Source organism: Gopherus evgoodei, chromosome 2, assembly GCF_007399415.2.
Source record: "Gopherus evgoodei ecotype Sinaloan lineage chromosome 2, rGopEvg1_v1.p, whole genome shotgun sequence".
NCBI classification, from domain to species: domain Eukaryota; kingdom Metazoa; phylum Chordata; order Testudines; family Testudinidae; genus Gopherus; species Gopherus evgoodei.
In genome coordinates, this window is record NC_044323.1 from 293,235,860 (window position 1) to 293,257,692 (window position 21,833).

A 21,833-nucleotide genomic window follows, 5' to 3' on the forward strand; every position below is an offset into this window, starting at 1 on the left:
TAGGAGGGGAGATGCTGGCTGGGAGGAGCTGTGACAGGGCTGGGGCTGTTGAACTAGGGTTCAGAAGGCTGCTGGCCGGCTGAGCTGTGGCTGGCTGGGAAGCCAGGCAGAGTGAGATGGAAGAGACAACAAACGAGACTGACACCAGGATAGACGATGAGGCTAGGGAAAGCGTGAAGGAAAAAGAAAAGGGTAGATTCTCTGGCACTCAGAAGAAGGACCTGCAAGGAGAAGGGCATGAAAGGGAAATGGCAAAAGTTACAGAATTGTAAATTCCTTAGATGAGAACATAAAGACAGGGGATCTCAACCTCCCGAGCACGGCAGAGTGGATCAGAACAAGTGCTGGAGATATAGTAAGAGCTAAGAAACTACCTGGAGGAGACTGGTTAGTGGAATGTAAAATACAAAGAACAAGCAGGGAACTCCATAAGACACAGGTACTAGGTAAAATGGACAAAAACCTGTCAGCTGCCTAAATTCCTTACGGAAGCCAGAGGGGTAGGATATGGTTTGCCACCTGAACAGTCATCACAGAGGAAATAAACATTGCTAATAAGTAAGACGTCCCAGCTTTACTTTGCATTCACTCAGCTGATGTTTTCAAGGCTGTCATAGAATCATAGAAGATCAGGGTTGGAAGAGACCTCAGGAGGTATCTAGTCTCACCCCCTGCTCAAAGCAGGACCAACCCCAACTAAATCATCCCAGCCAGGGCTTTGTCAAGCCTGACCTTAAAAAACCTCTAAGGAAGGAGATTCCACCACCTCCCTAGGTAACCCATTCCAGTGCTTCAACACGCTCCTAGTGAAATAGTGTTTCCTAATATCCAACCTAAACCTCCCCCACTGCAACTTGAGACCATTGCTCTGTCATCTGCCACCACTGTCATAGCAACCAGGAGATTTAGAACATTTAGATGTTATCTGAATGGAAGCTTAGTTTCTGGAACAAAATTCTGCTGCAAGGGGTGGGTTCTGTGACTGATTGCCTGACACCAGTATACACAAGGCACTTGGACATTCCTGACTAGTAAATACAAGGAGAGGCCTTTCTTCCCCTTATAATAGTCCTTGCTGCTTATAAAGCCCCTTCCAGTGGAGGCTCTTAAATCACTTTACACCCCCGACCATGGATTAAGCCTCATTCCCCATGCTGCCAAGGCAGGGAAGTCCCATTTTCCCATTCCTTACAGATGGGGAGATGGAGGTGGAGAAATGTGATGTGATTTTCCTGAACGCCACCCCCAACCCACATGTGGCATCCCACTGCCACCTGTGGGCTTGTAGCACCTTGCTGGGAGCAGAAGCCCGCTTCTGGCCACCTCTTTAAAAGGCCACTTTCAGCTCATGGCGCAGACTCTGCGGCCTGAGATCAAACAGGAAGATTTTTATATAGAAACACACTAGACAGCCCCAGCTAGTGTGCTCCAGGGACTACAGCAATCTGGTGAAAATACTGACACCAATAATTATAGTTTCAGTATCATACAAACTCAGACCTCCCGTCTTCTTGTTCCCAACCTGGCAGGACTGTTTTCTCCAGCTAGCCCAGAGCTGACACATCAGACGCATACGCAATAAAATAAAACGACACTTTATTTTGTCCAGCCTCTAGCTGACAGAGTGTTTCGAAAAGGGCTTTTCACAGAGTGAAACAATACAAGCCAGCGATTGGTATTACTGACCCTCTGAGCCGCGTGTGATAATCTTCAGAAGTTCAAGAGCCCAGTGTGCCTGACGGGGCTTGGGGCTTCAGCCCTGCAGGGTGCACCAGTCAGGACTCAGGGCTTTAGCCCCGCTCCTGCCACAGAAGGCCCAAGACCCCACTCCCAGCAGGGCAGAAACCTGTAGCCCCACCACCCTGCCGCAGGGCAGGAGCCGTGAAGTCCCCCCACCCCAGGCTGGTAGGTAGAGAATGGGGTGGGGGGGCTCCATGAGCCACACTTTAACTCTAGAAGAGCCGCCTGCAGCTCATAAGCCATGGTTTGCCCACCCCGGTATATGGGGGAAAAAGACAGAAACTGGTGGTGAGGACAAAATGTAGGTGAATAAACTCAACTCTTGGTTCACTCACCGGGGCTGATGTTAGAGGGGCAGAAGTAGGGCAGACCTGGGAGTAAAGGTCTGTTCAGAAACACAGGGAGGCAGCCCTGGTGAGGGGAAGGCTCTCGAGCTGTCGGTGGTGAGGAGAGGCAGCGAGGAGACAGGTGCCAAGGGAATTACACAGGGTCTGCGGCAGAGGTTGAAACAAGTAACTCTAACAGTGTTAGTACTTTGCCCTTCTGAGCAGGCAGCGCCCTTTAGCTGAGCATCCCAGGTCACCAACGCCGAGCACGGAGTTGTGGTTGTGCCCAAGGCAGAACCACCATGTGAAAACGGAGAGAGGAATGACTTGCCGACGGAATCTGAAGTGACTCTGAGGCCAAGTCTAGCTAGTAGTGTGACTCCCAGCCCATGTAGACGTACTAGCCCCAGCTCTCATTGAGCAGGTTGCTAACGGTAGAAGTGTAGTCATGGCAGCACAGGCAGCGGCCACGTACTTGGGGCAACTAGGCCCTGCTGCTGCTTGCTGCGGCTCCATGTTACCATGGCTACACTAGTGTTTTTAGCATGCTCCTTCAGTGAGAGCTGGAGCACGAGGACATCTGTGTGAGCTGGGCTTCACACCCCTAGCTTTAGGGTAGACGTCGCCTTACCGGGCACAGGGCTGTGTTAACCCAGGTGAAACCTTTTGCACAGAGGATGTTTGGTGTCTCACTGGAGAAGCTCGAGCTGGTTCTTTGGGGCATCACGGCCTCCTTTTCCTGGCCCCATCACAGTCCCTATCTGAGGACATAGATGAGACTGGCCAAGATCCCCGTGGCCATCACTGCGTAGCTGGATTTCACGCTGCTGGCCCCGCTGATATTGCACAAGGAATGCTGACAGCAAGAGGTAGAAGCAGCTGCTATACCAACATTCCAGTTTGTCTGAGGACACTCGGCAGAGCATTTCTTGGTGATGCGGTACTCAGCTTTCTCACCTTAAGGGGGAAAGAAAAACAGAGCGAAGAATCCTTATTCAGGAGTCCCCCAGACTTCCAGCAACTCTGCTTATCAAGGAGATAATGGTACTAAAGCAGCTAAGCAACAAAGGGCAATGGGAAGGACATTTCTCAGAAGTTAGGATTGGTTGATTTGCCTCAGGCTTTTAACCCAACCAGTCCATCTGCTAGGCAGTGCCCGACCTAACACTCATTGTTGCTATCAGCGCAGCAATCATGTCACAGCACCGGTCTCTTGATAGCAGTTACAGACCAGTATGCAGCAGTATGGGAATGTTTACATAAGTTTTCTAATTCCTTTAATCATTATTGTGATGGACTCAAGAGGCACAAATTAGGTATTTGATTTAGTTGGGGATTGGTCTTGCTTTGAGCAGGGGGTTGGACTAGATGACCTCCTGAGGTCCCTTCCAACCCTGATATTCTCTGATTCTATGTAGCTTAGCAAAGAGACGGTTAAGGGATGACTTTTGATCAAAGTCTATAAGAACGTACACAAGGGACAAATATTTGATAATGGGCTCTTCCATCTAGCAGAGAAAGATCTAATATCATCCAGTGGCTGAAAGCGAATCTAGACAAATTCTGACTGGAAAGAAGGTGTACATTTTTAACACAGACGGTCGTTAACCATTGGAAGAATTTAGCAGGGGTCATGGTGGAGTCTCCATCATGGGCAATTTTTCAGTCTGCTCTAGGAATTGTTCTGGGGCAGTTTTCTAGCCTGTGCTATACAGGAGGTCAGACTAGGTGACCCCAATGGTCCCTTCTGGCCTTGGATTCTATAATCCTCTCCAGATTCCTGACCATGGCTTTGGAACAGCCAAAGGAGAGATCTTCCCAGGATTCAAACGGAGCCCCTGGAATGTGGGGGGACGAGGGATTGGGGAGTTTGAAGCTTTTGTGGACACCCGTGCAGTGCAGATATTATCAATATGGCTCACAGCTATGCATCTCACTCCCACTAGTAACCTGGGTCGCTGCCCAGCACCTACAGCAGTAGGAGAGAGTAAGGATTCCCTGCCAGCCTAACATTAGGATTCTTATAGGGCCACGTTCCCTAGGGTTCTCAATCCTTTTGTGCATGCACAACACAACACAGATATATTTTTGAGCATCAAGATCAGGCAATGGGATTTTGCATGTAAATTCTATTTCTCCAAATAGGTCCCTCCCCGGAGTGTGATTACTGAGGAGTGAGGATCTATCCCTGGTGAGAAGGGATACAGGTCATTTGAAGTGTCCTACTGCTGTGTAGTTTGCTCTCCACATGCTATGCTCACTACTCCTGAGTAATTATTCATCCTCCCAGGAGAGGGAAGAAAGAATCCAGCTTCCTGGCATGGGGGTGAGACAGAGGACCTATTGCATGATCAATAAAGGGATACCCAGACATCATGGTGATCGGAACCTTAGACAAACCTTACTGAGATATTGCAGGCACTCACCAAGCCCTGTCTTTGTGTAGGTTGTTAGACAGTATTTGTCGTTCTCTGCACAGTCCGTTATTTTAATACAATTCCAGTTGGAGGGTTCATCATTGCAAGTGAAGCATTTCAGGGAGGAAACTGCAAAAGGAAGATGCAACACAGTTCAGACCCTTGCGGAAAACTCTTCTTTGGAAGAGTGCTGAGAAAATTGGCTGATCCTCCTACGGAAATAGTGACACTGGCACCACATAAAGTGCTATCAAATGTATGGAGCTGAACAAGCTGGAAAAATAGGGACAGATGCTTTTTTTCTGATCTCAGGCATATTAATAATATTAATTAATTAACCACAATTGTTACATCTAACAGCAGTAGAAACATTTCAGACAGTGATTGGTGATGTCCCTGTACATAACAATTGCCCAGTAATGCGCATTGGTTAATAGCCAGAGCTTCTCCTTCGTAGACGGCTCCAGACAGGGAACAAAAGACAAATAGACAGCACACATAGGTTTTCTCTCTGACGGGCTCCCCACCATGCACTGAGCAAACTCAGACCTACCTTGGCTCCAGTACTGCAAATACTTTGTCTAACCTTACACATGTAAGGTTCAATAGTCCCAATCAGTTCAATAGGATTACTCATATGCAGACAATGACTCACCTGTGCAATTGTTTACAAGGTCAGGGAGGTAGTTTTGAAAAGCATGAGATCAGGAATCCTTGCAGCAGAACAACTATCTCCTTGAAAGGATCCAGCCGCTGGCCTTTCAGCTAGAACTTCTTGCTCTGATTGCGTATTGTTAGATCCTCTAGCAAATATCTGCTATATCATTGTACACATTTATTTTGTATTTGATCACATTTATTAAACTCTTGCCTAAGGGCTCAACCCAGCACAATGCTGAGCACGCCAGTCCGCAGCCAGCAAAACACTTTAGACCTGCTGAACTTTCTACATGGGAGTAATCCTATTGACTTCAATGAGAGTATTCACATGCTTACAGCTAAGAATGTGATTACGAGCTTTGCTGGATAGGAAGCAGCATGAACAGCACTGGGCAGAATCAAAGCCTATGCAACAGGACAGTTGAGGAAGGTTATTTCTGTAAGAAATGGTTCTGGGAAGCACCGCTCATCCTAGCAGAAGGCTCAAGATTGCAGAGTGGATAAATGATCTTTGTCAAATGTCTAGGTAGGTCCCCAGAACTGGCCTCGTCCTGTATTGTCCTCTCCCTCAGGCCTTCATAACATGCAGCTGGTAGACTGGACACCTAGGTTACGGGCATGGGACTGTGGTCCTTTGCATAGCCCAATCTGCAAGAGTTCAAAGCTTTGCATGGCTTTCTGAAGGGAACGGGATGAAACTAATTAGTTGAAGCCACTCTGAAATAGCCCAGTCACAAGCTGGTGCTCAAAGACAGCAAAGGGGACAGCACCAGTGTCAATTCACTGTTGACTATCGCATCTTCGCCACTGATGCTGTAAAATCTCCCTGTGTCCCTGCCATTTCTACGCTGGTTCTCTCTCATTATCTGCACATTCTTTGTCTAGCAGAGAAGAATCATTAGCATCTCACCTCGCTCCGCACACAGGACTGCAGCCAGCAGGGCGAAAAGAAAAGCCTTCATCTTCGCTATGTCTTGCAGCCTTTGCAATAAGGGCAGCTCCATCCAGGGCAGGTTTTATAGCTGTCTGGTGTTTGCTTTTCATTACTAGGATGATGGTGATTTGAGGAAGTGAGAGGTGTGCCATAGCGTAGGACACGAAATTGATGGGTGTGTGTCTGTGTGATGTCTCCCTATGGAAATAACCTCTCCCTATGGAAAGTTTCTGCCTGAGTCTTTCAGTTAGTATTTGGCTTATGCCCCAAAACACGAAAGATTTGGTTTCAGAGTAGGGAATTCCTGTGAGAATGTTTTTTTCTTATGCTTTGTATAATAAGGTGCCTTTGGGGGAACTGGTTGGTTTTGTTTTTGGCATTTTCTTCAAAAATTTCTGCTGATAGCATCCACACCACACAGCCAGTGAGGGAAATGCCAGGAGGAAAGAGAGAATTAGGTTTAAAACCACCGGGAAGAAAACTTTTCTGAAATGTTGTCTGATCTAAAAGAGTTATTGTCCCATAGTCTCATTTTCATCAATGAAATTTTTCAGTTCCAAAACTGGTAATTTTAAAGATGCAATTGGCTTGATTTTTAAAACATCCTGACATGTGATTAAGCTGACCAGTCAACATGAAAATAAAAAACAACATTTAGAAGAACAATTTCAGAGGGAAAATATTTACAACAGAGTAAATGGAAGCACTTGATTGACAGTCTATGAGTAGTTCAATATTATGTTCACCACTGTTATAGCCCCTCTTGTCTCTCTTCTCTCTAAATTAAAAAGTCTGAATCTTTTTGGGCCTCGAATGATTTTTTTTGCTTTCCCCTTCACTCTTCTGATTCTCTAGCTCTTCTTTGAGGTGGAGTCATGGTCCCATGGTTGAAATGCCAGTACACATACAACCCAAAATTACACTGGCAATGTTTTTCATGCCTTTGCAAATGACTGTCTAACTTGCTGTTCTCCATCATTCCCAATGTCTCTGTTAAGTCTTGACCTCAAGTTTCTCTCTCCCACTGAATATTCACGTTTCTGAATATTTTCCACCTACAGCCATGAGCTCTCTTACAGAATATGTGAGTGAGTCATAGAATCATAGAATATCAGGGTTGGAAGAGACTTCAGGAACAATTCTAGTCCAACCCCCTGCTCAAAGCAGGACCAACATCAACTAAATCATCCCAGCCAGGGCTTTGTCAAGCCAGACCTTAAAAACCTATAAGGATGGAGATTCCACCACCTCCCTAGGTAACCCATTTCAGTGCTTCACCACCCTCCTAGTGAAATAGTGTTTCCTAATATCCAACCTAGACCTTCCTCACTGCAACTTGAGACCATTGCTCCTTGTTCTGTCATCTGCCACCACTGAGAAGAGCCGAGCTCCATCCTCTTTGGAACCCCCCTTCAGGTAATTGAAGGCTGCTCTCAAAGTCATTTAGCAGTGATGCCATTTTTCCAGCACGCACTCTTACATTAATTAATAATGCCAAATTTGGGCCCTGTGTGACTCAGGCATGGATATCTCTTGTTTCCCAACAGCTGCAACTGTGAAACTGGGAGCAAGGATAGGTATCAATTAAACAACCAAACCTCACAAGAGTATGTGTGTTGGGAAACTTTCCAGGCCTTTAGGGTGGTATCAGGCACGAGGCAGAAGGTAGCAGGTCCCCTGACTCCGCATGCCATGTCCTGTCTTGTTTTGTTGGGATTATAAAACAGCCCCGTGTCAATATTAGTGGGGGTGGGTATTAAAAGAAAAGTCTATTTTGGGTATTTCCCTGCTGATCAGAAACATATCATTACGCCTAGAAAAATAGTTCCAATGGAAAGCTATTTAAATTAAACCAAATATTTGCTGAAAAATAATAATCGTTGGTGAGTGTGAACCAATGGCTTTTGAGGATGGGACAGCTAGGCTGCCTGTGCTCCTCAGACCCACGTCTGTCTCAGGGGAGAAGCATCTATCATTCGCCAAAGAATGATGTGTGTGGTTGGCTGTGGCCCAGTGCTGGACTTTGGGAGGGTTTTCCAACCTTTCATGCTCATCCATAAGAACCTAAGAACAGCCATACTGGGTCAGACCAATGGTCCATCTAGCCCAGTGTCCTGTCTTCTGACAGTGGCCAATGCCAGGTGTCCTAGAGGGAATGAACAGAACAGGTAATCATCAAGTGATCCATCCCCTGTCACCCATTCCCAGCTTCTGGCAAACAGAGGCTAGGGACACCATTCCTGCCCATCCTGGCTAATAGCCATTGATAGAGCTAACCTCCATGAATTTATCTAGTTCTTTTTTAAACCCTGTTATAGGCTCGACCTTCACAACATCCTCTGGCAAAGAGTTCTTCAGACTGATGGTATGTTGTGTGAAAAAATGCTTCCTTTTGTTTATTTTAAACCTGCTGCCTATTAATTAATTCCAATCCAAGCCGCCTTCTGCTCCCTTCTTGGCTGTTTCGCCTGTTTGGTCAGGCATTTCCTGGGGACAAACGTGTTCAAATTTGCTGCAAGATTGGAGTGAGGAGGAAACACACGAGCGAAAAGAACCGAACTGCACAGTGACCTGGGGAGATGAGGGGTGAGGGCTGCAGGTAGGGAGGGACCAGTCAGTGTCAGTGAATGCAGATTCCTCCACCCAGTGATGGTACATTCAAGATCACCTAAGACAAAGCCCTCGGGCCTCCACACCGACAACAAATTAAATTCTACTTTTATTGCTCCCTATTCCGAGCTAGAAATAAAAAAAGAAGGTCAAATCGCCACCCACTACCATTCTGCAGTCCATATGTTGCCCTGCACAACCAGCCACCACTCTGATGATGGCGCATTTCACATTTCATTCAGTTAGCATCATCCATTGTCAGTTACAGAAAGAGCAGGCGTCATTTTGGCAAAAGCGTCTTATTGCCTGACACAGCTCAGGAGTTAAAATACCCATTGGACAACTTTTCTCTCCTGCATGCTGTGGGAATTTAGAGATGACAGCTTTGCTGTGTGTAAATGATTCTTAGCTGGATTTCGGGCAGACACAGGATATATACTGCTAAATTGGTCTGGTATCATCTGGCAATTCCTATATGTTTCTGTGATCTTAATATTAGCTTCGCTTTTCAGCACCTCAACACCAGAACGATGTAGATACATTGGAAGGAATTCAGAAAAGAGGGACACAATTGATTGGGGAATGGGTTTGATCAAGGAAGAAAGATTGAAAAGACTAACAAGGCTAGGTAAAGAGACTAGGGAGTGTATGAGCCAAGGGAGTGGAAATGATACCGTCTACAAATATTTGGAAGATACGTATGTCCAGGAGGGTGGAATTAATTAGGGAGAAAAATGGGGTTTAAATAGGGAAAATGGGAGGAGTTGGAGCATGGGGGAAGCTATTTATGGATCTATTTCATCTTAGACATTCAGTGAGTAGAAAGAAGTGCCCATCACTTGCTCAAGGTGCTCCTTGACACTAGAGCTGTTTAAAATGTATCAACTGAAACTTTATCAGCTGGATTTTTGGATGTATCACCTGTAGGCTGTCTGGTCCCCTCTCTCTAGACCGTTCTGGTCAGGACTCCTCTCAGGCTGAGGAAGGCCCAGGAGATGCTGGCGGTGGCAGCCATGATGGTGAAGCTGGCTTCAATAGTCTCTGTCTGCGCTTCTATATTCCCCTCTGCCCTCCCAAAGTCTTTCTTTATGGACCCATGATGGGCAGCAGTTCCTCTCCCCCCCTCCGCTCATTATTTTGTCCACCTATTAGGCCTCATATCCAACACACCTCTTTTGGTTCATTAATTTCCAGTTCCACTTACTGTTTTGAACAACCGTAATTTCAACACTCCTTGGATTAGCTCAATGTGGCCTTTTCGGTTTAGCCTAATCCAGTTTCTCTGCCTGGTTTTCTTGCCCCTGTTCCCGTCCACACCTGTTGTCAGAGCTTATTGTGATGTTTTATGCATTTACACTCACTTTTCACAGGTAAGCTCACAATTAGGATGATATTCATAGGCCCGATTGCCACAAAATACCCCTTGTCCTCCTTGAGCCATATTGTGTCGCTACCAGCCTCTTGAGCCTCTGTTCTGGGGGCAGGGAGTTGGGAAGTTGGCAGGTCACTCCTTGGTTGGTTTTTCCCCACCTGGATAAAGGCCTGGGCATGGAAACCATCTCCCCCCATCCCCCTGAAACACAACAGCAGATACCATGTTACAACAGCAGATATCATGGCCCTCTGGTGTTTCATTAAGCACTCCGCTGTAGGAATACTGGCCCTCATCCTCAAAGATCTTCTGGGGCCTAGCTCCCGCTGATTTCATCGGACTGTTGTCTCTAGTGCACAGGCAAGGTGGGGCTGCGGCACTCACTGGCTTTGATGCAAAGGGAAGTTAAAAGTTTAGGAGCTGCTGCTCTAGAAGCTGCATCAGGGCTGAGATGTCTCTTGCTGAAAGCAGCAGTGTCTCCAAAGAGAGCCTGTTTCACTGATCACCACTAGGGGGGCCACATCTAAGCTCCCCCTGCCTCTGACACACACCAGCTATCATGTGTTTGTTGCTATATTTTATGTGTTGCTTAAAACCCCAGCTCCTGGAGTCAGGGGATTCATAGATCATAGAGTTGGAAGGGACCTCAGGAGGTCATCTAGTCCAACCTCCTGCTCAAAGCAGGACCAATCCCTAGACACATTTTTTCCCTCAGTTCCCTAAATGGCCTCCTTGAGGATTGAACTCACAACCCTGAGTTTAGCAGGCCAATGCTCAATTACATGACAATCTGAGCTCGGGCAGGTCTTCTTTGTCTGTTTGTTATTCGGGGAAATTTCCAGCCCTCATGGCTCTGGAGTAAAGCTTGAAAACATAACCCCACAGACTCAAAACCAGAATATAAATAAAAAGAATCCAACATTTATTATTATTTTTAAGACCTTTTCATTATTTCGCGGACTGACTCATGAGTTTCCAGCACTTGGGGTTGACATGCTGCTCACATTGCTCTTGTTTTTGGGGAAGTCTCCTGGCCTGGGTTTTGGGATTTTTTTTTTAATTATTATAATTTTTTGTAATGGTTTCTTCCTCCCATCCCCCATGCTGCTGCTTGTGAACTCAAAGAGCCAGCAAGGGCAGCGCCAAGAGTAGAACCCATGATGGGAAGCACTCGACCCCTTCTTCTGTTTGTGGGTCACAGATCCTCCTTCATTAGGGTCCAGAGACTCCTGTAAGCCCATCTCCTGCGCGCTGCCTCCAAAAACCCAATCTAGGCTTCCAGTAAAAAAGCTTCTCATTCGAGAAATCAAGAGACCCCAATTTCCCACCCACTTGCTGTGTCCCCCCTTCCCCATCCCAATCCACACAAGAGATTTTCTTTGTTAGGGGTGAATTTAGCCACAAACTCCTCCCAGATCCCCAGTTCGGACAGGATCTCACCCCAGGAGAGCACAAGCGTTTGGGGAAACATGAGGAATTAACAGAGGCCAACAAAGGAAAAATAGCACTGTGCCCTGTTTACGTCTTTATGAAGCAAAAAAGTGGCCTGAAAGGTATGTGTGTGCATATATCCTCTGCAGTAGGAGAGAGTTCACCGTCCACTGCAGTATAGAATTGGGGGCCGGTTGCCTCCTACCTGGCCCTGTAATAGGAGCTGGGCCATGTCTCTGCAGTGCCTTGGGCGGTTTCCCCAGTGAGAGGGGAGTGGTCAGCTCTCTGCAAGAAGCTAGGTAGGAGGCAGTTGTCAGGGAACCTGGCACTTAGAGAGGGGTGTGGATAAGCACATTAGCTGGATGTTTCTGGTAAAGTCATCAGCAATGAAAGCGTTAACAGTGTTGCAATGGGATAGTCATCACAGTCAACTATCACCTTGGGGTACTTGGTCCCCTTACAAACAAACAGACAGATGATTTAGGTGATAATGACAGTGCTGGAAATGAAGAGGTTCGGACCAGTGGGTGGACCTAAGCCAGTGATGGTGTATATACATGGAGGGTCCTACATGGAAGGCACTGGAAATTTATATGATGGCAGTGTTCTGACATTGACACAGTGATTCCTACCTTTCTGAGTCCATACCCTGAAGCTCACAGCCTCCGCATGCAGCTTTTGTCAGGCTCAGGCAGGCCTCCCCGCATCAATTCACATCCAGTCGGTTCATGTTTTCAAGACCTTCTCCACCACAATGTAGCCTAAAATTTTAATTATTTTTAGTGGAAGCTTAAAGTTCTGGAGCAAACTTCTGCTGCAAGGGATGGGTCCTGTGGGTAATTCCATTGCCACTGAAAAGCCAGGGCAGCCTACAAGGTGCACTCAAACATTCCTGACTACTTGTCTTTCAAGTGCAAGGAAAGGCCCTTTTTCCTCCTTACAATGATTCTTTCTGTTTATTCAGGAACTTCTACTGGAGGCTCTGAACTCCCTTTACGCACAGTGATGAATTATGCCTTTTTGCCCCCTTGTGAGGTAGGGAAGTATCAATATCCCCATTTTGCAGATGGGGAAACGGAGGGTTGGTGCAGTTCAGTGATTTGTCTGAGGTCACCCAGAGAGTTTGTGGCAGAGCCAGGAATAGCGCCTAGATCTGTAGACTCACAGGCCTGCGCTTCAATCACAAAACCATCCTTCCTACTTCCAGGACCGGCTTTAGGCCGATTCGCCTGATTCCCCGGAATTGGGCCCTGCATCTAAGAGGGCCCTGCTCCAGGGCCCCGTGCCTTAGGCTCCTTTTTAATTTTATTTTTTCACTCACCCAGTGGCAGTCCGCTCTGGGGTCTTCGGCGGCATTTCGGTGGCGGGGTGTCCTTCGGTGCAGCAGAAGACCCGGAGAGGACCCCCCCGCTGCCAAAGTGGCGCTGAAGCCCTAGACCGCCGCCAGCTATTCAAATCAGGCCCCACAGTTAATAAAGCCAGCCCTGCCTATTTCCACCTGTGACTCTTAGGACATGGCTTTGCTGCAAGTGAGCGTGTGATTACCACTTGGCGAACCAGACCTGCATTAGATTCACTCTAGCTAGCAGAGCTAAAAATAGCAGTGAAGATGCAGTATCCCAGAGATCAGCACAAATTGTACAAGCCTGCCCAGAACCTGTGGGTACATTCTCAGGTGTTGCTGCATTTTCACTGCTGTTTTTAGTCCAGCTAGCTAGAATCAAGCTGGCACAGGTCTGCCTACCCAAGCTGCAATCAGACCTCCCAATGCACTGGAGACAAACCTATGGAGTCTGAACGCCTTCCGGCCTCACCACCCTACTTCCTGGATGGCTCGGGAAGAGCCTGGGAGGCTGTTTTCCTTATGGGACTGCTTTTGAATGGTCAGAAAAAACAGTTTTAAAAAATATAGCTATGCAATACCACCTCAGCTGGCACGCCGGGGCTCACCGAATCTGAGACAAATTGCCGTTTAGCTGATTCAAACAGTTTCAATATAATGAGGCTGAAACAGCATTTGGATTTTTGTTTTTTATCATTTTGATGGATGATATCAATGTTTATTTTTAAGCATTTTTTCCCAATTTTTATCTATGTACATGTTCACAGTTGCAAGGAATTATGAGTGGGAGGGCCAGGTAATGGGACGGGTTCAGAGAACAATTATTTAACGACAGGAGATGCTGAGATTCAAAAAAATTAAAGCTTTATAACCATTAGAGCACAAATTGTCAACATCCCCTGTCCAAATATACAACATAAGTAGCCCTAACTCTCAAGCAGCATTTTTCTTGCTTTGCATGTCTGTAAATGTCTATTACTGTCAATGGAAATTGTTTGTGTATGGACAGTGCAATGGATGGTTACCCACATTGCTCAATAAAAATCGAATCCTTCCAAGCCTAAATGTGACGCACAGATTTAGCTCACCCATCTTTTTGTTCCCAAGCTGGCAGGGCTGTTTTCTCCAGCTATCCCAGAGTTAACACAACTGACGTTTCCACAATAGAATAATAAAAAACAACACTTTATTGTGTCTGGCATTTGTCCTACAAAATGAATCGAAATGGGCTTTCACAGGGTGAAGCAATGCAAGACCACAAATGCTTAAATGGGAAAAATTACAGGAACAAGAAATGGGAACAGAGTGTAGATGAATACAGTTGAGTATGCGTTCATTCACTCATCAGGGCTAACATTAGGGGGGTAGTAAGGGGACAGACCTGGGCGTAAAGGTCTGTTCAGAGACTCAGAGAGCCTGCTCTGGTGAGCGAGCTGCGGAGGAGAAGGCTCTTATGCTCTCAGTGGTGCAGAGAAGAGACAGTGCTAGGGGGAATGACACAGGGTCTGTGGCAGAGGGTGGAATGAGTATTAATACTTCGTGCTATATGTGGACTTTCCCCTGAGCCGGCACATCTATCCAGGCAGCACCATTCTGCTGAGCATCCCAGGTCACCAGCACCAAGCAGGTGGGAGGCAACTCTGGCTCTGCTAAAACAAAGGTGGAGGAGGAGGTATTAACTATAGATAGATAGATAAAATCTTAGGTGCGTATCTAGCCTCCATCAGCGTAATATCTTTAATGCTTTTATGCTCATAACCCCCCGGCGAGGGAAGGCAGTGCTCTTATCCCAGGGTACAGCTCCCGTCCCTCTGAGAAAGAACAACAGCGTAGAAAATTAGCGAGAAATTCCTTGTTGAGGGGATCTGAGGTGGCACGGAAGAGACAGGGCAGTGTTAACCTGGATGGCAACTTTGCACAGAAGGCTTTTCATATCATTCTGGGAAAGCCCAAGTTGGTTCTTTGGGATGGCAAGTCCTCTTTTCCTGGTCTCATCACAGTCCTGTTCTGAGGCTGTAGATGAGACTGGCCAAGATCCCCGTGGCCATCACCAGGTAGCTGGTTTTCACACTGCTGGCCCCACTGAGGTTGCAGAAGGAATGCTCACAGCAGGAGGTAGAAATGGCGGCTACACCAAGGTTCAGGTTTGTTTGGGGACACACCGGAGAGCATTTCTTAGTGATGCGCTGCCCCTTTTTATCACCTGAATGGGGAAAGAAAAACAGAGAAGAGATTTGTTATCAAAGAGCCCCCCAGAGTTCCAGCAGCCCTCTCTGTAGAGGAAAGAATGGTCTTAAAGTAGCTAAGCAGAGAGGGCCAATGGAGAGGGCATGAATGGTAGTTTTGCCTCAGACTTTTAACCCAGACAGTGTTTCTCTGCTATTCTGTGCCCTGGGGACACTCAGCACAGCAATCACCCATCTCTTGCTAGCAGCCACAGACCTGCCTGGGAACATCCTCTCCAGACCCCTGACTATGGCTGCAGAACAGCCAAAAGAAAGACCATCCCCAGGGCAAAGACTCCTTCTCAGGATTCAAACTGAGCCTATGCATGCGGGGGGAACAGGGGTTTGAGGCTTGTTGTGTGGACACCCGGGCAGTGCAGAGCTGGTCAGTAGAACTGACTGGTCATGTGTCTCACTACCATAGGTTTGAAGTGTGGCTGAGACAAGGCACAGCACCTGTAGTAGTACAGAGAGCAAGGATTCCTTGGCAAAGTCCCAGTAGGATTAGAGGAACACCATCCCTCAAGGCTTTTGTGCATGCACCCTACAGGCACTTCTTTTTCCTTGAGCACCAAGATAAGGGGATGGGAATTGTGCCTGTAAATCCTGTTCTCCAAATGGCTCCCTCCCCTGAGTGCACATATGTGACAAAGTGGAATGGTCTTAATGTTTTCTCTGAATACTGTGTGGGTGCCTCAGTTTCCCCTCTGCAGTCCCTAATCATCTAGGTGGTGGGATAAGGGGTGTGATTGTTGCAGAGCTCTAGAGGGCAGGTGTGATAGTGTCTGCACAGATAATGGCTGACATCTGTCTCCTGGCAACTGATGGCCTGGGCCCCTCCCCTGCAAAGGTGCTAACTGAAGGTGTTGGAGAACAAAGAGATCAGGTGGTCTCCTGGCCTGGGAAAGAGACAAAGGCCAGAGGAGGGGCTGGAGAGTTTCAGTTTGGAGCTGACTGGGGACATGGAGGGAGCCCCAGGGCTGAGGTCTAAGCTCCCTTCCCCCCCCCCCCCCCCCAAGATGGACCTGACTGAGGGGGTCCTGTTCTCTGTACCTACAAGCTCCGTTTTGGACTGTGTTCCTGTCATCTAGTAAACCTTCTGTGTCACTGGCTGGCTGAGAGTCACAGTGAATTGCAGAACATGGGGGGTGCAGGGCCCTGACTCCCCCACACTCCGTGACAACATAAGTGAGGAATTAGCCTCTTGGATCGTTTGCAGTTTCCTAAGGCCCAGCTCTTTGCTCTCCATGTGCTATGCTCAGCACTCCTGAATGATTATTCATCCTTTCAGCAGGAGGAGGGAAGAACCCAACTTATGGGCATGGTGGTGAGACAGAGTGACCTCCTGCAGCCTAAATAAACTGATACCTGTCACCGAGCAGGGACTTAGGAAAACCTCGCTGAGATAATGGCAGGTACTCACCAATCCCTCCAGACGCATAGATTGTGAGGCAGTATTTGTCAGTGTCAGCACACTTAGTTGCTTTAACACAATTCCAGTTGGAGGGCTCGTCGTTACATGTGTAGCACCAGAAGCAGGCCACTGAAAAAGGAGCACATAACCCAGCTTAGCCGCTTGTGGAAACGCCCTCTTCAGAGGAGAGGGTCCAAAATGTTTCCATTTTTGGAAAAAGGAAAGAGAAAAGTGGGGGGCGACCCAAAACAGAGCCAACATTTTCTACTTGAGATTAAATGCCACAGAAACTTTAGTTTTAATTTGTCTGGTCAGAGAATTCTAGGACCAGTTTCAACCAGAAGGAAAATTTGCAAATATATGCAGCATATGGTGACCAGATGTCCTGATTTTATAGGGACAGTCCCGATTTTGGGGTATTTTTCTTATATAGGCTCCTATTTCCCCCAATCCCCTGTCCCAATTTTTCACACTTACTGTCTGGTCACCCTAATGCAGCAATTACTTACCATGTTTCAACCAGCGCTGCCTTCTCCACCTATTTCCTTGCCTCACACAAACCATTGATCTAACTCTGCATCTCAGCGTCATGCTGAGCAGGACTCTCAGCTGACCCTCTTTTCAAATCCATCTCTGCCCCCACTCCACAGCCATCTCTCTTTGTCTGCCAGGAATGACTGACCTCCCAAGTCTGCAGAAAGCAGAGCTCAGTGAGGGCCTTATTTCCCAGCTCCTTGCTGATTAGTAATTGTCTTTCCTTGGGGAAAACTAATTAGCTTTGTTCTCCTGTGAGAGCATGATGTTTAGCATTTCATAACGCAGTGCATCTGCAAAGCATTACACAGACATGAATGGCTCTTAATAAAGCCCAGAAAATTAGATGTGTGATTACAGAGTCAAACTGAAGGAAGTTCCTTGGAGAAGGGTCACTAGAGGATAAAAGGAATATTCCTGGGGCTGTCTGGAACAAGGCAGTCTTGCAACAATCCCATTAAAAGGATTAAGGGAGACTTAATGTGAGACCAAAGGGCATTTGCAGTGTGTGTGATCAGGCAAGGGTAACAACCAGGGCTTAAATTCTCATAGAGAAGCAGTTCTCAAACTGTAGCAACCCAAGGACTCCCATGTTGATTTAAAAAATTTGGGGGACCTCCAAGCTCCCTGCTCAGCCCCAGCCCCTGCCCTCACCCCGCCCCATCTCTTCCCATCCCCACCCTTCCCCTGTCCCTCCTTTTCCTCGCCTCTTTCCACCCCCTCTCCCAAGCATGCTCTCACCCCGCTCCTTCCCCTCCCTCCCAGCGCCTCCTGCACACCACTGAACAGATGTTGCCCGGTTTGCAGGAGGCAGTAGGCGGTTGAGGGAGGGAGAGTGATGAGCTGATCAGCAGGGCCCAAGTGGCCCCTGGAGTAACCTTGCACGCCCCCAGGGGTTCGCGAACCCCAGTTTGAGAAATGCTGTCATAGAGTATTTTCCAGAACCCATCACTCCCTCATCCCATTCTCCACGAGGCACGCCGGGGCTCGGGACTTCTGCCCTGTGGGGTGCACTGGAACTTGGGACTCCGGGCTTCAGCCACAGGGCCCCACTGACCCTCTGAAACTGTCTCGCAGACCACCAGAGGGCTGCGGACCTCTCGCTGAGAATCGCAACAGCATCAGGCTGGAGTCAATGTTTGAAAATATTTACTGGCGTTGTGCTCCAGACAGCTCTGGCTGAATTTAAGCCCTGGTAACAACACTTTCAACTCACAGCCTGGCCGGGAATCTACTGAAATAGACACTGGGGCTTGGTTAAGAGCCACCTGTTTGCCTGCAAGTGAATTCATATTCGAGAGACACCATCTGGCTGCCTTCCACTAAGTATCCCAGGAGACTGGAACTGCTCCTGATTTCTGGGCCAGAACCTCAGCTGACTGAGAGCAACTTGAGGGACAGGTTGTCTTAGCCTGTTCTGCGTTCTCATCTATCAGGTGAAGGGCTGGGGGCAAGAATTGTAAGACATTTTCTAAATGTTTGCTACCATGTGCAAGTAGAGGCATTTGTAGTGACACATCTCTGTGACCCATAGAGAATCATCTACTGTATCTGAGACAATACACATGATCTTGTAGTTAGTTTAAGAGGCATCATTAACCTGAACCTTAGCGGCTTGTGTACGTGAGAAAGCTGCACCAGTTTAACTTAAATTGGTTTTAAGCTGAATTATTTAAGCCAGTTGCAAACCCCTGTGTGGATGCTTTTATTGTTGGTTTAAGAGGAGCTTATTTCAGGTTAGTTTAAACCTGTTCTTAATCGACCTAAGCTACATTGAAGTGTAAGCCCTTCTTATACCAAAATGAAAGCAGCCACAAAGGGGTTTGCAGCAGTTTAAATAAATCGGTTGAAATTCATACCTTCAAATAAACCATTGCAGCTTTCTCTGAACACAAGCCCAGAGTCCATTTTTAAAAGGAGTTAAAAATTCATTTCTGGTCCTATCGCTGCACCTGATTCCAGTCTATCAAAATCTGTGGGTTTATAATGACATTTTGCTACCTTTTAACATCTTCTCTCCCCGTAGACATGAAAGACTCACAACAGAACAGGGAAAACTGGCTGACCCCAGTAGTGAAAGAGTGAATTTGGCTCTCCATAAAGTGCTGTCAAAGGTACAAAGTAAAAAAGCTGCTAAAAATAGGGACAAAGGTTGTTTTTTCTCTCTAATTGCAGCTACAGTAACCCCACGGGTCACCGATAACAGCTGTAGAAACAGGTCACACCACTTTCGTCAATGACACTCCTTTAAATTGCAACATTCTTGGCTGAGCAGCCTAGAGCATCTTCTTCACAGGTTGCTCCAGACGGACTATAACATATAACATGTCGCAGAGGCCCCTTTTCCCCCTGAGGTCTCCTATCCAGGCATTGAGCAGATTCAGCCCTGTCTTGGTTCCCATTCTGCAAATATACTATGTTGAGTCACCTTAGCATGTAAATAGTCCTGATGATTGCAATGGGTTGATTCACACGCATACAGCATCTCACATGTGCACTTGTTTGCAGGGTCAGGGCTTTAGCTTTTAAAAGCAGATGAGATCAGAACAGCTGGTGCAGAATAATGGTCCCCTTGAAAGCATCCAACTTTTAGTCAGGCAGCTAGAACTTACAGCTGATTGTGTAAATTGCTCATTTTCAGATGCTGGAATAAATCTGCTTAATCATTGCATGCATTTATTTTTTAGTTTATTAAATTTTATAAGTTACTGTGTAATGGCTCAGTCCTGCAAGGGAAGCATGGAGGGAGCACCTTGGGATATAGGAGGGATCCCACCCAAGAGATAAGGCAGTGTCAGTGCATAAACTGTAGAATCTTTACCACCGCTACTGTAAAATCTCAGTGTCCCTGCTATTATCTAAACTGGGTTCTCTCTCATCTGCATGTTCTTTCTCTAGCATAGAAGAATTATTAGCTCACCTTGCTCCACACACAGGACTGCAGCCAGCAGGGTGCAAAGAAAAGCCTTCATCTTCACTACAGTCTTCGCACAAGGGCAGCTGCACCACCAGCACCAGGGCAGTTTTTATAGCTCTGCGGTGTTTGTTTTAGGTTACTATGACGATGGTAATTGTAGGGTTTGGGTTGTCACATGGAGCACAACACAAGGCTCATGGGTATGGGTGTGTGGGAGGGAGTTTGGTCATGTTAAGAATCCAGCTGGAATTTCCACTCCCTGATTTTCCTGTTTTGCCTGAGAACTGCCAGACTGGCTCTGCCCAATGGTGTATCCAACATCCTCCTGTGTGTCCAACAGCGGTCGTATTAACTGCTTCAGAGGAAGGTGCAAATCAGCCTGTAGCAGACAAACATAACCTCCCCCGATGGGAAGTTTCTGCCTGATCCCTTCAGTTAGTGGTTGGTTTTTGTCCTACAACATGAAGGGTTTGAATCTCAGACTAGGGAATGCCCATGAGAATTTGTTTTTAATTATGCAGGGTTTTTAGGGTTTCATTATTTTGTTACATTTTCTTCAAAACACTGTTGTGTCAGCATCCTCACAGCCATCGAGGGAAATGCAAGGAGTGAAGAAATTAAGTTGAAAAGACAGATTTTTTTTTAAAAGAAATGTGAACAATTTGAAAGCATGCATTTTCCCATTGGGAATCTAGCAGTCTGATTTTTGCATTTTCTGACTTTTCAGCTGACTTTTGTTTTTAATGAAAAACCTTGCTTTCATAGTCAGATGTTTGCAAACACTACGTGTTTCTAGTTCAACTTTTGAAGACTAAATTGTTTTGATTAAAAAACCCTAATCCTGCTGTATGACTAAACTGACCAATCAAAACCGAGCGCCAACAATTTGAAATTAAATGAAAACACTTCTGGAGAACAATGACTGGATACATTTTTGTTTGTAAATGTCAAAAAAAATGAAACATGTTTGCAAACAAAGTACCAAATTTAGACAAAACACATTTTGATTGGCAAAATATTCACCAGCTCCAATTATGCCAGACGGTACATAGAAGTTCTTGACTGACCTGCTATGTCTTACTTATTCTTTTATATCGCTCTGTCATACACCCCTTCTCAATGAGCAGCAACGCCCAAGGGCCAGGTCCTCAGTAGGTGTAAATTGTCATAACTCCAGTAAAGTCAGTGAAGCCACACCAATTTACGCCAGTCATCACAAGCCTCTAATAATTTTTTCCCCTGTCCCTTCACCCTTCTATTTCTGCTCTATCTTTCTGAGATGGAATCATGGTCCCACTAGTAGTTTCACCAGATGCCAATGCACGTACAGCCCAAAAATGCTCTGGCAAATTTTCATGCCCTATTCCTTTGCAGATGACCATCTAACTTGCTGTTCTCCATCATCACCTATTTCTCTCTCCCACCGAATATCCATGTTTCTGATGATTTTCCACATGGAGCCATTAGCTCACTTGGAAAATATGCTCGTCACTTAAAGGTGATTAAAGAGATAAGGAGGCTGAGGTAATATCTTTTATGGGACCAACTTCTTTTTCTGGGTAAATTGTGGTGTGGAGTTGTCTTTGAGTTCTTTATAGTAGGTTGGCCTCATTAACGTAGTCATCACAATTGAGGATTACTATGGTGCTCCGTTTGTTGGCTGATTTGCTCGGTATCTGGTGCTTAGATTTCAGGGACTGTACAGCTGTCCCCTCAGCAGTGGAGAGATTGTGGTGGATGTGATGTTTGTTAAGGGTTTCACAGTCAATATTTTCCCAGAAGCAATCACCAAGAAGAATGTGGTTTTGCATACTCTGTGGTGTCCAGTCAGCTGTCATTCACAGGCAATGTTATTTTTCCAGCACCCACTCTTCTTAGGCACATAAATCTTCCTAATTTGGAGCCCCGTGT

The 21,833-nt window shown here is 46.6% G+C and overlaps 2 protein-coding genes across 2 annotated transcripts; both read right to left on the reverse strand.

The window, feature by feature from the left end:
• Positions 1-2,823: 2,823 nt before the first annotated feature.
• Positions 2,824-6,105, reverse strand: LOC115645246 (lymphocyte antigen 6E-like). The gene is made up of 3 exons (XM_030549616.1): positions 6,054-6,105; positions 4,493-4,612; positions 2,824-3,023 (listed from the first exon to the last, which is right to left on the reverse strand). Exons 1-3 carry the CDS (start codon positions 6,103-6,105, stop codon positions 2,824-2,826), a joined length of 372 nt encoding a protein of 123 aa, XP_030405476.1.
• Positions 6,106-14,001: 7,896 nt separating this feature from the next.
• LOC115645247 (lymphocyte antigen 6E-like) lies at positions 14,002-20,006 on the reverse strand. Its single transcript, XM_030549617.1, has 3 exons — positions 19,926-20,006; positions 16,481-16,600; positions 14,002-15,035 (listed from the first exon to the last, which is right to left on the reverse strand). The coding sequence occupies exons 1-3, from the start codon at positions 19,975-19,977 to the stop codon at positions 14,827-14,829; spliced, it is 381 nt and encodes a 126-aa protein (XP_030405477.1). The 5' UTR covers positions 19,978-20,006; the 3' UTR covers positions 14,002-14,826.
• Between the last annotated feature and the right edge of the window lie 1,827 nt (positions 20,007-21,833).

What these genes read in the sequence shown, in the direction of transcription:
- LOC115645246 (XM_030549616.1), bottom strand. Translation starts at nt 6,105, where the DNA reads ATGAAGGCTTTTCTTTTCGCCCTGCTGGCTGCAGTCCTGTGTGCGGAG. An exon ending in AGTCCTGTGTGCGGAGCGAG is followed by an intron (nt 4,613 to 6,053) that starts GTGAGATGCTAA and finishes TTCCTTTTGCAG; the next exon opens with TTTCCTCCCTGAAATGCTTC. An exon ending in CTACACAAAGACAGGGCTTG is followed by an intron (nt 3,024 to 4,492) that starts GTGAGTGCCTGC and finishes TTCCCCCTTAAG; the next exon opens with GTGAGAAAGCTGAGTACCGC.
- LOC115645247 (XM_030549617.1), bottom strand. Translation starts at nt 19,977, where the DNA reads ATGAAGGCTTTTCTTTGCACCCTGCTGGCTGCAGTCCTGTGTGTGGAG. An exon ending in AGTCCTGTGTGTGGAGCAAG is followed by an intron (nt 16,601 to 19,925) that starts GTGAGCTAATAA and finishes CTCCTTTTTCAG; the next exon opens with TGGCCTGCTTCTGGTGCTAC. An exon ending in CTATGCGTCTGGAGGGATTG is followed by an intron (nt 15,036 to 16,480) that starts GTGAGTACCTGC and finishes TTCCCCATTCAG; the next exon opens with GTGATAAAAAGGGGCAGCGC.